Source organism: Histoplasma capsulatum, assembly GCF_000150115.1.
Source record: "Histoplasma capsulatum G186AR genomic scaffold supercont2.2, whole genome shotgun sequence".
Taxonomy (NCBI): Eukaryota; Fungi; Ascomycota; class Eurotiomycetes; order Onygenales; family Ajellomycetaceae; genus Histoplasma; species Histoplasma capsulatum.
Genome location: NW_025544802.1, coordinates 434,223 through 447,569, shown reverse-complemented (window position 1 = coordinate 447,569; position 13,347 = coordinate 434,223). Strand labels below are relative to the sequence as shown.

Genomic DNA, 13,347 nt, shown 5'->3' with positions numbered 1-13,347 from the left:
CAATTCTCGCCTTTTTTCATCCCCAATCACGCGATTATATCTATCTCAAGATGGTTGAAAGATCTTAAGAAGTCGACAAACGTGTAGAAGCAGCTACAGAATTCGATGAAAGATGCCCTGGCCTCAGCCGTGCTGCCCTTGCTCGTCAATTGAATGTCACCCGCCAGATGGGCAAGAAGATAGCTTTAGACGAGAAGTTAGATAACTCCAGAAGTTTCACAATCCATCAACTCTGATAATTGGGAGGATAATTAATATGATCTAGATTCTGATTTGACAAATAACTACGGAGGGCGCTATCAAAAGAATTGCGCCGGCAAAAAGACAACTAGACAGCACCACAAATCTTGGCAGAAATTCACACTGTATTTTATACTGAATACTCAGCTCTTGATTATTCCTTGTCTCTGCTGCTATTCAACATGGAATCTGCCTGCCAATCTGCCTGCCAACCTGCATGCCAATCTGTCTGTCAATCTGCATGTCAATCTGCCTGCCAACCTGTGTGTCAATCTGTCAATCAGATGAGTATTCTATTTCTTCATCTGTCTGTGCTGTCTTTCTTCTCTATACTCATTGCCATCTTCTAACTCTATAATCTTTTCAATATGTACAGGAATCTGCTCAATCCATGTCTGTATCTTCTTTTGTGACAGATTCTTCTATATCTGCTCTCATACTCTAACAGCTTCTGTATGATTCTTAGAAGCTTCTTTTCTTGTTGTTCTGCACTTCATCCAGAGTCAAGCTGCCTCAATTGCATTGAGATCAGATGAATTCCCACATCAAAGCAGCTGTTGAATCCCATGAATATTGTACATATAACATTGAATATAGTGATTGTGTGAAGAAGTCTTATCCTCTTGCACAATAGTATTTGAACAATTGATTTGACACTCTTTTGCAAAGGGAAATAGCTTTGATAAGAGAATTTGAACTTGATAGTAATATCAATTAATTTCATCATCTTTATTATAAGATAGCTTGTCTGTGATCTGTTTGAACTTTCATATTGATTTTTGATCTGATTGCTGATGATCAATCTGTAATCTTTGAATATCATTTGACAGCTCCCATTCTTACCTCTTTATAGATTTCATTTCAGTATTTAAAGCCTCAATATACTCAAGGAATTGAGCATACTTCTGCAAGATTTCTCTGGCCCAATAATGAAATGAGTTCTTCTTATTATATAAGAAGCAGACTCAGAACATGAATTCAGATGATTCCTTCCATCATTCATATATACAGCTTTGAGAATAAATCTTATAAGATGCATGCTATATTCTATATTCATCTTATTGATGAAGAAGAATAACAGAGATTTCATCTGATCAGATAACATTCTTTCAATTCTTCAAGATTCAATCTTTATACTTCAGATAGAATTGAAGTCAATCTAGTCACATCTTCTTGATGAGTTCTGACTTTCATATAGACTTTGTTTTTCACAGACCTGCTTTGTAAAGAATCCTTCATATAGTTATAGAAGATATCTCAATTTCTTCATTACTGAATTCATTGATAAGATCAGTACATATCTTTTCTCATTCATATTGATTACATTGAATCTTTGCAAGAATAGTATTCTTAATACTATCATTTCTCTGAGTTGATTGATCAGATTTGAGGGCATCTCAAAGCCATTCATTACAAAGTATAATATGAGACAGTTCAGAATCAAATCCATGTTCAATTGCATGTTTATATATACAGTTGATTTGACTCTTTGAAATCTGAGTGATTTCTGTGATTTCAGTATTTGACTTGCCAAAATAGGGTGATTTAAGAGCCACCACAAGAGCTCTTGTGACAATATCAGTATTGGGTGCCATATGAATCAGCAGATGAAATATTAGAGATGAGATATTTGAGAAAAAAGAGGAATCAATTCAGAATATATGGCATTCTCATATAAATAGAATGTGGGGTCATTTGAAGCTAAATATAATTACTCATTAAAATATTGTGGCACTTCTTAGTTGTATAAATTGAATCTGAGCAGCGCAATTCTTTTGATAGCGCCCTCCATAATATGACACAATTGGAATAATTAAATATCTAATGTCTAGATTTTAATCGCGTGGTTGTTGATGAAGAAAGCCAGTGATATTTTGCGCAGCGGCGTAGACCACCCACTATATCCTCTAGTGGGTGGGGCCGCGAGGACTAGTTGTAAGGTATGCAGCGTGCGTCGTTGATGAGAGCATGATGGACAACAACAAAAATATCTGAACCATCCAGGAACTCCCTCTCCCAGTCCCCCTAAGTTTAACCAGGGTTCGAAGCGCCCAATCCACATTGCGCATTAGCGTCGCCTGGGGACCTGCCGTGGCTTAGGGTAACCTGACACAAAGAAGCATCTGGCAAATGCTGCTTGCGGATTTACCTATTGGCTGTCCTGTACGGAGGGCGCTATCAAAAGAATTGCGCCGCTCAGATTCAATTTATACAACTAAGAAGCGCCACAATGTTTTAATGAGTAATTACATTTAGCTTCAAATGACCCCACATTCTATTTATATGAGAATGCCATGTATTCTGAATTGATTCCTCTTTTTTCTCAAATATCTCATCTCTAATATTTCATCTGCTGATTTATATGGCACCCAATACTGATATTGCCACAAGAGCTCTTGTGATGACTCTTAAATCACCCTATTTTGGCAAGTCAAATGCTGAAATCACAGAAATCTAGACTGGCCGTGTGACCATGCATGGGACTGGGACCAAATTTTTCCTCAGTCCCATTATTAGATATCTTAGTCCTGGTCCCATATAGTGTTTAGCAAATTAGTCACTTTACACTGTTTATATTATAAATCTAGTCCCAGATCATGTTTTACTAATAAATTAGTGATTCTGGTCCCATTTGGTCCCATTTTACAAAATGGGACCAAATGGGACCATGATTTACCCTATATAGATTGGCAGTGATAGATAGGTTGGCAGCGGTAGGTAGGTTGACAGTGGTAGATAGGTTGGCAGCAATAGATTAGCAGTGATAGATTAGCAGTGATAGATTAGCAGTGATAGATAGGTTGGCAGCAGTAGATAGATTGGCAGCAGTAGGTAGATTGACGGCGGTGGGTAGATTGGCAGCAATGGGTAGGTTGGCAGCAGCACTAAGCAAGATAGAGGTAATATCTCCACCAATCATATCATCAGATTGATGTATTATATAATCATCAGAATGAAATCAAACTTGAGTCAAAATCATGATCAGTCCCAGATCATGTTCTGATTTTGATAGTCAGTCACTTTACATGGAATATCAAGATTTTTTAGTCCCATTTCACTCATGTTTTAATAATTCTAGTCACTTTACACTCCCATTCTGGTCCTGGTCCCACTAAAATCATGCCAAGAAATAGACTGAGACCAAACCAAACCAAACCAAATGTGTAATTCATGGTCCCGGCGGCCAGTCTACAGAAATCACCCAGATCTCAAAGAGTCAAATCAACTGTATATATAAATGTGCAATTGAACACAGATTTGATTCTGAACTGTCTCATATTATACTTTGTGATGAATGACTTCAAGATATTCTCAAATCTGACCAATCAACTCAGAGAAATAATAGTATTAAGAACACTATTCTTGTAAAGATTTGATGTGATTGATATGAATGAGAAAAGATATGTACTGATCTTGTCAATGAATTCAGTAATGAAGGAATTGAGATATCTTCTATAACTATATGAAGGATTCTTTGCAAAGCAGGCCTGTGAAAAACAAAGTCTACACAGAAGTCAGAACTCATTAAAAAGATGCAACTAGATCAACTTCAATTCTGTCTGAAGTATAAAGATTGAATCTTGAAGAATTGAAAGAATATTATCTGATCAGATGAAATCTCTGTTATTCTTTTTCATCAACAAAATGAATATAGAATATGATATGCATCTCATAAGATCTATTCTCAAAGCTGTATACACAAATAATAAAAGAGATCATCTGAATTCATATTCTGAGTCTGCTTCTTATACAATAAGAAGAGCTCATTTCATTGTTGAATCAGAGAAACCTTGCAGAAGCATACTCAATTCCTTGAGTATATTGAGACTTTAAATACTGAAATGAAATCTATAAAGAGGCAAGAATGAGAGCTGTCAAATAGTATTCAAAGATTACAGATTGATCATCAGCAATCAGATCAAAAATCAATATGAAAGTTCAAACAGATCACAGACAAGCTATTTTGTGACAAAGATGATGGAATTGATTGATATCACTATCAAGTTCAAATTCTCTTATCAAAGCTATTTTTCTTTGTAAAAGAGTGTCAAATTGATCATCTGAATACTATTGTGCAAGAGGATAAGACCTCTTCACACAATCACTATATTCAACATTATATGTATGATATTCATGGGATTCAACAGCTGCTTTGATGTGGGAATTCATCTGATCTCAATGCAATTGAGACAGCTTGACTCTGAATGAAGTGCAGAACAATAAGAAAAGAAGCTTCTAAGAATCATACAGAAGCTGTTAGAGTATGAAAGCAGGTATGGAAGAATCTGCCACAAGAGAAGATACAGACATGGATTGAGTGGATTTCTGTACATATTGAAAAGATTATAGAGTTAGAAGATGACAATGAGTATAGAGAAGGAAGACAGCACAGACAGGTGGAGGAATAGAATACTCATCTGGTTGGCAGATTGGCATGCAGATTGGCAGGCAGATTGACACACAGATTGGCAGACAGATTGGCACACAGATTGGCAGGCAGATTGACAGACAGATTCCATGTTGAATAGCAGTGGAGACAAGGAATAATCAAGAGCTGAGTATTCAGTATAAAATACAGTGTGAATTTCTGCCAAGATTTGTGGCACTGTCTAGTTGTCTTTTTGCCGGCGCAATTCTTTTGATAGCGCCCTCTGTAGACTATTGACTGGCTGGGACAGCCAAGTGGGCCTTGCCAATATCCCCATACCTATCATGGCAGCCGTCGTGCAGTGTGGGATGTTGACGTGATGATAGGCCTCCGCGGATACTCTCAAGCATGGAGAAGGATATCGCTTCCTTTATGTTTGCAGTTCGAATAGCCGCCGTAAGTTCTTTGCTTGAAACTTGAACCAAAACCGCTCTCCGCACTTCTCTTTCTTACACTTCTTTGAAACTGGCGCCTCGCTGAGTTTGCAGCTATTTAGGTTGTGCTTGGCGTCCTTCGGTAATTTATTGGCTTCTGTTCAGCGACCACAGCGACCACAGCGTTCCCAGCTGGTCAAACCAAGGCCCAACCATTGCGCTAAACAGGGGTCAGCATTGGATTGTTCATCCAAATAACGCCGCCTTACGAATATGAATATTCTGATTCCTAGGGGTGGGATGGGCATCATCGTACTATTACCCTCATTCAAACACACAGCCGTGGATGATGGGAGACGTCCAAATCGACCAGGCATCTATGATCAAACCGTCACTGATCAGGGCTAGCCATGGGGGCGTCTTTGGCCTAGCCCGCTCTGTTCTCAGCAGTTCCTCTGCTTAGACTTTTATTTAAGCTAGCTCGCGAACTTGTGGGAATTCTGAGGTCCCTCCAGCCCTCTGATCGTCAGCTTGGGCCTTTTGTGTAAAAACTCTGCTTCGTTTTGGCCAGTGACGACACCTGTCTATCAGCAATGGCACCCAAAGCCACACTTGAATTACAGGGCCACTTTTCTCATCATATCCTTTTTAAATGCCGAGTTCCACATTTTTATTTATGGCTGTGCCCCCTTCGTTTCAACAGACGCCCATCCGTTGGGAGCGTTTATTTCCTTCAAATATATCCGTACCTCATTCCCTGGCATGTCCATGGGTATCTCTAGAACCAACTGAAGTATTTCATCCCATTTGTTCCCTCAGCAAGCGCCAGGAATCCTCCTATATAATTCCAACCCCATACAATCCTGGAGCGCTTCCATAATCGTCTGGCCTAATCATTGGACCCATCGAACCTTCGACTTCCGGCTTTGATTTCCCTCCAAATTTTCACCCTGAGCACGGTAGGGGTCTGAAACCAGATGCCCAAAATAGAATTGGCGTGGCAGCACTCGAAGACTTGTTGGTTGGAGTGATCTGCGTCTGGTCCGCCTTAGTATCGATACAGGATATATGTATATAAGATATCCTATATCTGCTGGGGAGGTGTCGATATCAAAAATCCAACAGATCGGGCCATTCGTTCAGGTCGATCTTGGATTTTTTTCAGAACTATATTGTGATTAAGAGCTTTGGGCGATTCTTCCTGGCTGGATCCAGGTTACCTTCTTTGCGCGCTCAATTGGTTCTCGAGCAGTTCCAGTGGCTTTTTTACCTACACTTCCTTTACATAGCTTCCGACGCAATCATGAACGAGTCATCCACAACTTTGATGACATTTCTTGTGTAAGGTTACCTTGTCTTTACATTCTTATGGACTCGGGCTGACAGAGAACAAGCCGCACTCCCCCCAATACTAGATCTGTCAAGCTGTTTGGATCATGGGACAACTTCACGAGGGCATATCCGATGGAAAAGGATAGTCGAATTGGCAGGGGTCATTGGAAAGGATGTCATACCTTTACCAATATCATATGTGATGGAGAAACAAAACCGCCAACTCCAGGAAGGAATGGCGGTCTAAGGATGGGCGGCACATATTGGTATTATGTGAGTCAAAGTATCATATAGAAGTTCCAGAAACGCACAAAGCTAACCTCTAATCATAGTACCAACTTGACAATGAAATTGATTTTTTCAATGAAGCCGAGCCAGTAACTACTTCCTGTGCTCTTTTGCCAGGTCAACCCTTGAACGTTCTCAACGTTCCTATCAACTTACCCTCGTCACATACCCATCTTGGACGCGGTTACAAGCCCGCTTCCCAAATATCCAACGATGGAACTATGAATCCCGCAGACAAATATTTGAATCCGAGAGCTCCACCGAGGCCTGTTTTGCTTCGTCTCACTACGTCTCCAGCAATGCTCATGCGTACCGACCACGGCTTAGCTTCCCCCCTTTCTTCTGGATCCTCTATATCTCCCGTTAACGAAAGAAGCTTCTCCCATCCTCGTGCCTTGGCAACACATCGACGATTCCGTATTGGCAGTAAACTATCTCTAGACCTAAGAAGTGCAATTAATTATTCCCCCAAAACCAATTCTCTGCGATCTGCCATCCTGAACTTTACCTCCCCGCGGTTTGGTGAGGGCGACGAGAACCGTGGCCGTCGCCGTCATAAGGTAAATAAAAGCCACATCATAAAAGTTCCCGAACCAGGACTGGACTCATCCGCCCACTCCGGTACCCCATCTCCCACGTGGAGTGTTGTTGATAGTCTCAACAAGCCGTTACCCCATCCATACGTTGTTGATAGAAATCTATCCAGCGAATATGCCAGTGGAAATCAATTTCTTGCGGAAAGCCAAGGGTGGTCGACGCTGAAAGCCGCATGGACCGTTGAGCATCCATTGATCGATAGGCCTGGCTCTGGAGAAGCTGAACGAAACCGCTACCTTGCTGTTGATGCGTATCCAGAGTCTATGACTTCACAAAGAACGCCCAGGATTATCATTCCTCAACAATCATCAGGTGACATTTCAACTTCAAAAACGACAGCTCCGTTGGATCTATACGGAAAAGCTTTACCGAGCCTCCCACACAGCCCATCTTCCATTGTTGACGCAGAATTGCCGCAGATGGAAACTGTTGACTTCTCCCTTGGCGAAGAAAAATACTTCCAGAGTCATTTCTCCGACTTTACTGTTGACTCTCCCGGTAATTCGTGCTCTCCGGACTCTTTCCTCCAACCGACTGGTAGTCGGTTCTCAGAATACAGTACAGATACAGAAAACGCTTCGCCTTGCTCTATGACATCTGCATCAACATTTAATAACGACAATACATTCTCCCCTACCACGGATGACAGCAATGGGGGGCTTTTCGAATCCGCACTTACCGATCTATCTGCTCACAGCTCCTCCCTCTTTGATATTGCTTCCAACCCATCCCCGCAACCCAACGTGTACATAAACAACGCGCACCAAGATCGCGAGACTAAATCCCACGACTACCATACCGACAACCTTGTTATATCCTCTCTTTACATCTCCAAATCTCCTAGTAGGGAGATCAATCCCTGGACTCTCGAAGCCAATAAAAACGCCACCAACCATAGCCAGACAAGTAATGATGAACAGCGCGTAACACCTCCCCGGAAAAGCTTAATCCTAAAGCATAGTAACTTTACACCCAACACCGATTCGTTTTTTATGGATGATAACCCTGAACTCCTCACCCCTCGCGCAAACTGTACAAATCACTCCGACACGATGAACAAGGACAGTGAGTCGGTTTCGAGGCGTGGTGGTGGTGGTGGTGGTGGTGGTGGCGGGCAGCAGCCAACAAATCTCCGTGTCGAGTCTACAATGCAGGAGTTAATGGATGAGTTGAGTTACTTGGGCGATATGATCGAGGATAATGCTGTGAAAAGCTTCTAGATAAGAGCGTAACTCTCCTCCCCACAAAGATCCTCCTAGTCTTTATTCATTTTTCCTTTCCTTCCGTTCTTTAAGTACATTAATCTCGTTTTCCAACCATACATGGGTTCATGCGTCCCAAGTTCATCCATCTCATTGGGAATACGGAGTTACTACATTTCCATCATGGCGTTTTTTCCTTCCTTCTTGTATCACCATCATAGATCGCAACCCATTTTTACTTTTCTTGGATTTTGTTGGATTTGGTCGCGTTCGGGGTTTGGGCGTACTGTCCGGTCATTTAGCCACAGGCGATATTGCCTCGATCGAATAACGGCTACTTATGTGTAATGCAGCACTCGAAACATTGTTGATGTGCGGATAATGTAGGGAATACAGTCTTTGAGGCGTTATGGGATTTTCATAATACCTTTGAAAGTTTTTCTCTCTTATTTGTTTTGGTTTTTACACTGAAGTCTTTTAATGGCGTCTGATAGGATCCGGCGGTTATTTGTCAATTCTTTGAAGGCCCCGATGGAGAAATAATGATGGAGAAAAAAAAAATGAGGAAGTGGAATACACAATATCATTAATTGCGTGCCGAATGTGCTAATGCTAACTTCTAATTTGATGCCGATCCGACATATGGTAGTTATATGGTTGAAATTATATACAAATATTTTTTCCGCCGCAACCAACTTGACACAACCTTTGGCACTCCAAAAAAAACTTCTTTGTCCCCTATATAATACAACCATCAGAATCTACATCCCCTATTAAATAATTGCTTGACTTTATGGCTAATCCTTACAGTGGCATTTTCATGTACAATTTCCAGTTCCAGCTAGCCTCAATGGACACCGCACATTAAACCTACCAAGCACAGTCAATTAGCGCGCATACAAAGTAAACGAAGTAACGCACCAGGAGTAAGGGCGTGAGGTCCTCAGAAATAACGGAATTTACACTTTCATTCTGTCCCAATACTCTCATCAAACTAGTCCAACCGTCATGGACGGGGAGCATATCCCGAAGTTGGCCTCAGTAGCTGAGAAAACACTCGCGTCAAAATGCAAGCCTGGGTCAATGGCGTACTGTCCAACAATGGACCTGGTCGCGCTGACTAGCGTGGATGAACGAGTGGATGTTTTCAGGTTGAATGGACAGCGGGTGTTTGGGGGTGTTTATGGTGACGGTGGACGTGGCGGAGGTGAGCGGGGAAGGGAGGTGAGAAGGATTAAGTGGAAGGGAAACGGTAAGGGGTTCCATGTTATTTTCTTTTATATTTCAGCTTCCTCTATCCTTTCCTGGTTTTGATTCACCGAATGTGAATATCCGTATTATTTGCTCTTGGATGAGGAGTTTTCTATGAACACGTTCCAAACCTAACAGCTACTACAACCAGGCCATCTCCTCGCCGTCGCCTGTTCTGATAACATTATCCGCATCTTAAGCGCGTACAGCGGCAAGACGGTACATCAATTACCATGCGGCCACTCTGTGACATCTTCAGTTGCAACTGCACCTTCATCGTCTTCCACGTCTCCACTGGGCTCAGCTTCATCCGTTTCTTGCCTTGGCTGGGGAATGAACTTCACCGATGGCAAGAACGCGTTGAAATGTCTTCAAGATGCTGAGGGAAGACTTACTGTCGATGATCTACTGTCGACAGAAATGCAATTATCGAAAATCGCGCAGTTGAAGGCAGATTTGCCACGAGAGCTAGCTATGCTGGATATGGAGCGGTCATTGCCTAAGCTGAGCACGTTACCGTCGACGGGGAATGAGTGAGTCTTTTTATTTTGTTTGTTTGCAATGTTTTTTATATTGATATACGTTTGTTTCACTCATGCATCTTCTCTAGCGACGATGTGTTTGGTTCACGAGCTTCGATTGATTCCATCTTTCATACTACCAATAAAAACACCGGTGACTCTGTCGATGTCCTGCTAGCTGGCTTCGACGACGGGACTATTCACCTCCGCATTTTTGACTGCTTCGATGTCGGCTGCTTTCATGTCGGGAGCTCTCTTGGGAGCGCTACTAACAGCAGAATTCTTCTTCACGCTTTTCACCCCATCAGCTCTACTCATTCTCTTTTGTTCTCAACCGAAAACGGGATGCGACTCATCACTCTCGACCTCCGATTTATTACAAAATCTGGAAGATACTTGTCGCTCCTCGCGTCGAAAATTACGCAGCTACAAAATTTGCTACGGTATATCAAGCAGGTGCAGGCACAGATTCAACTCGAGTGGAAGAATTCTCAGGATCTTCCGGGACGGTATATCAGAAATGTAACTGAGGACTTGCAGGACAAATGCGCGTGCGATTTTGTGACCGCTGCATACCACCTGCTTGTGACTGGGGACTGTTTCGAACCGCTGAGAGAGTTTCTGGTAGACGTCCTTGGCGAGAGGGTTTGTAACCTGCACAAATTTTAACGCAACTTCTGGGTCTAACTCATTTTTAGGGCCATAAACGTTGGGAAAAAGCAGTTACATCAGGCTACGAGGCGCTGAGGCGACTGACCCACGAGTGTCTTCTTCCAGCATTGGAGCGGGGTGGAGTCCTCCTGAGTCGGTTAATAGGGCTGTCAAAATTCCACAAACTCAGCCCGATTCTCGGGCTGGAAACTGCAGATCTGGAGAAATGCCAGGACACCATAGACTGCCTTGGCCTCCTCTCCCATAAAGTGCTGATCCATAGCAGTCGCGAGCTCCACGAGTTTACCGCCTTCTCAAAATGGCTAAGACATGAAGTTGACCTACAAACCGCTGATCCTCTATCTGCCACCTATGAAGAACTGACGGAGAGCAGGGATTCTCTCGACCATGGACAGGTACTAAGTTACATACAGGGAGCGATGGCTCGTAGCGTTCTTCAGGATTTCATCCAGCCTGTCCCCACACAGTCGCCTCCTGACCGATGGAAGCCGTCAGGGCAAGACAGCTCCTTTTATGAAACATATAAGAAATTACTAAAGCAGCAAGATCAAAAGAAACGGGCTAATCAAATCGATATGCCGCTACTTGGCGATCTGACAGCTCGTCTTGGACTCCAAAGTGAAAAGGTGTTCAAGCAGATTGCGGAGACGCAGCGACGAGGCATCCTCCACCGGTCGCCATTGGCTCTTGGACCTGATTGCGATGCGAAGGTTGTAGATATGACGATGAATTTCGGGGTACGCTGAAATGAACCTCCCCAGCTCAAGTGATGATTTGGGTATTTAGACTTACCATTGACTTTCGTGGCGTTCCTAGCATTTCGAGAACTCTGCATACCCATCTGTATATATTGCGACGAAATCAAAAAGCTCTCCATGGATATGTAAGAAACCCAGACACGTGAAACCAGATGTTGACCTTCCAAACAGTTATTTAACTTTCATATTTTTGTTTTGCGCAGTGTATCTTTATAGGGTCATCATCGATACAGTAAACGGCGTCAGCTCAACCAAAGCCACGCTCCTCTCTGCAATCAGCCTAAAACGAGGGAGCATCACAGCCGTAAAATTCGTCGAAGACGGTACACTAATGCTTCTCTTATCTGACCTGGGAAACGTACACCTCCTCAGTTTCCCTTACATTCCCAACATGGACACTCCATTCCACCCCAACTACATCCGAGTAGGCGATGACGGTTCTGAGACTTCTGCTACATCAGATTCCGTGACGCCCCCAGTGCAGGTAACGCTCCTGCATCTCGCGAATGGGGAGCAGGATGCGGAGCTTGTGCGGCATACATTCCCACAGCAGGAGGGTATGGAGCCAGTTGAACTGGAGGTCAATGGACGGAAGGGGAGAAGGGTTGTGTGTGTTTTGTATGCGGATGGACTGCGGTATTCTGTGTTTGATATGGATAGCTCAGGGGTGGCAGAAGAGGAGGAGGAAGCTGGAGATGGGGAGATGGAAGTAGAGGATAAGGTCATGGCACAATGAGCATGGCTTTCGGCTTCTATATCTGTTTCTTACGGCGATTACATATGATATTTTCGTAGGGAGAATAAATGTACGACTATGTTTGTTGAGGTACATATTAGCCAGCTTTTTGGTCCTTGTGACTTAATAGAGCGCAGTGAACGCATAGGCCTACGCAGTAATTGACATTCAATTAAATGCTGGTGGGTTTGTTTGTTGGATGAAGCGACGGTGTGCAGGAGAATTTAGGCTGTGCGGCGCAAATCAGGATATAGGACTGATAGGCAGTATGTCGGATATTCAACTATTAGTACCTGCGTAAGTAATAACCAGTCAGTGTAGTTAGGTATATACATGTTTTTCAGCAATTGCCCCTGCGTTGTCAATACCCCCAATGGTTCTCAGCTTAAATAAGACCTACCCCAGACAAAAGGATGCCTGTTTGGCGAACGTTAATGCCAAGCCCAAACTAGTTGCAAAATATGTATGTTTGGAGTGGCCGCCAGCGGAGTTTGGCGGTGGAGTCCATTAAAATGCAACAGACCATGTTGACTCAGCCTAACTGGTTCCGTTTTTCGACGCCAGAGCCGCATCCTCATCTGTCCTCCTCCACACTGACTGCACGACCTCCAAACAACATCCTGCTTCGACTTCACTTCACCTCACCTCCTCACACCCCACCCACTATCTTCCGGAGAAGACAGATATACCAGGCTAAAGGGAAAAATCCCTCCCTCTTTTCTGCTTCTGACCTGAAGTCTTTTTACCTTCTTATCCGCTCACTTTGGCTCTTTTATCCGTATATTTAGTTTTTCCTCTTACCTTCTGGGCGGGGCAAACACTTCTAGGTTACCATAACAAAACAATCCCCAAGAAAGCCTTGTCGCCGAAGCAGCGTACATTGTTCGCAATTCGGGATCCTTATATTTTCTATACCTTTTTGTACCTCCTGTCGTGCTCAATCCCGC

The 13,347-nt window shown here is 43.1% G+C and overlaps 2 protein-coding genes across 2 annotated transcripts; both read left to right on the top strand.

The window, feature by feature from the left end:
• Positions 1-6,624: 6,624 nt before the first annotated feature.
• HCBG_01363 (uncharacterized protein) lies at positions 6,625-8,480 on the top strand (the record flags this gene model as incomplete). The annotated part of the gene is made up of 2 exons (XM_045428413.1): positions 6,625-6,648; positions 6,708-8,480. 2 exons carry the CDS (start codon positions 6,625-6,627, stop codon positions 8,478-8,480), a joined length of 1,797 nt encoding a protein of 598 aa, XP_045290199.1.
• Positions 8,481-9,470: 990 nt separating this feature from the next.
• Positions 9,471-12,491, top strand: HCBG_01362 (uncharacterized protein; the record flags this gene model as incomplete). Its single annotated transcript, XM_045428412.1, has 6 exons — positions 9,471-9,669; positions 9,865-10,246; positions 10,324-10,879; positions 10,933-11,643; positions 11,723-11,789; positions 11,868-12,491. 6 exons carry the CDS (start codon positions 9,471-9,473, stop codon positions 12,398-12,400), a joined length of 2,448 nt encoding a protein of 815 aa, XP_045290198.1.
• Positions 12,492-13,347: the final 856 nt, after the last annotated feature.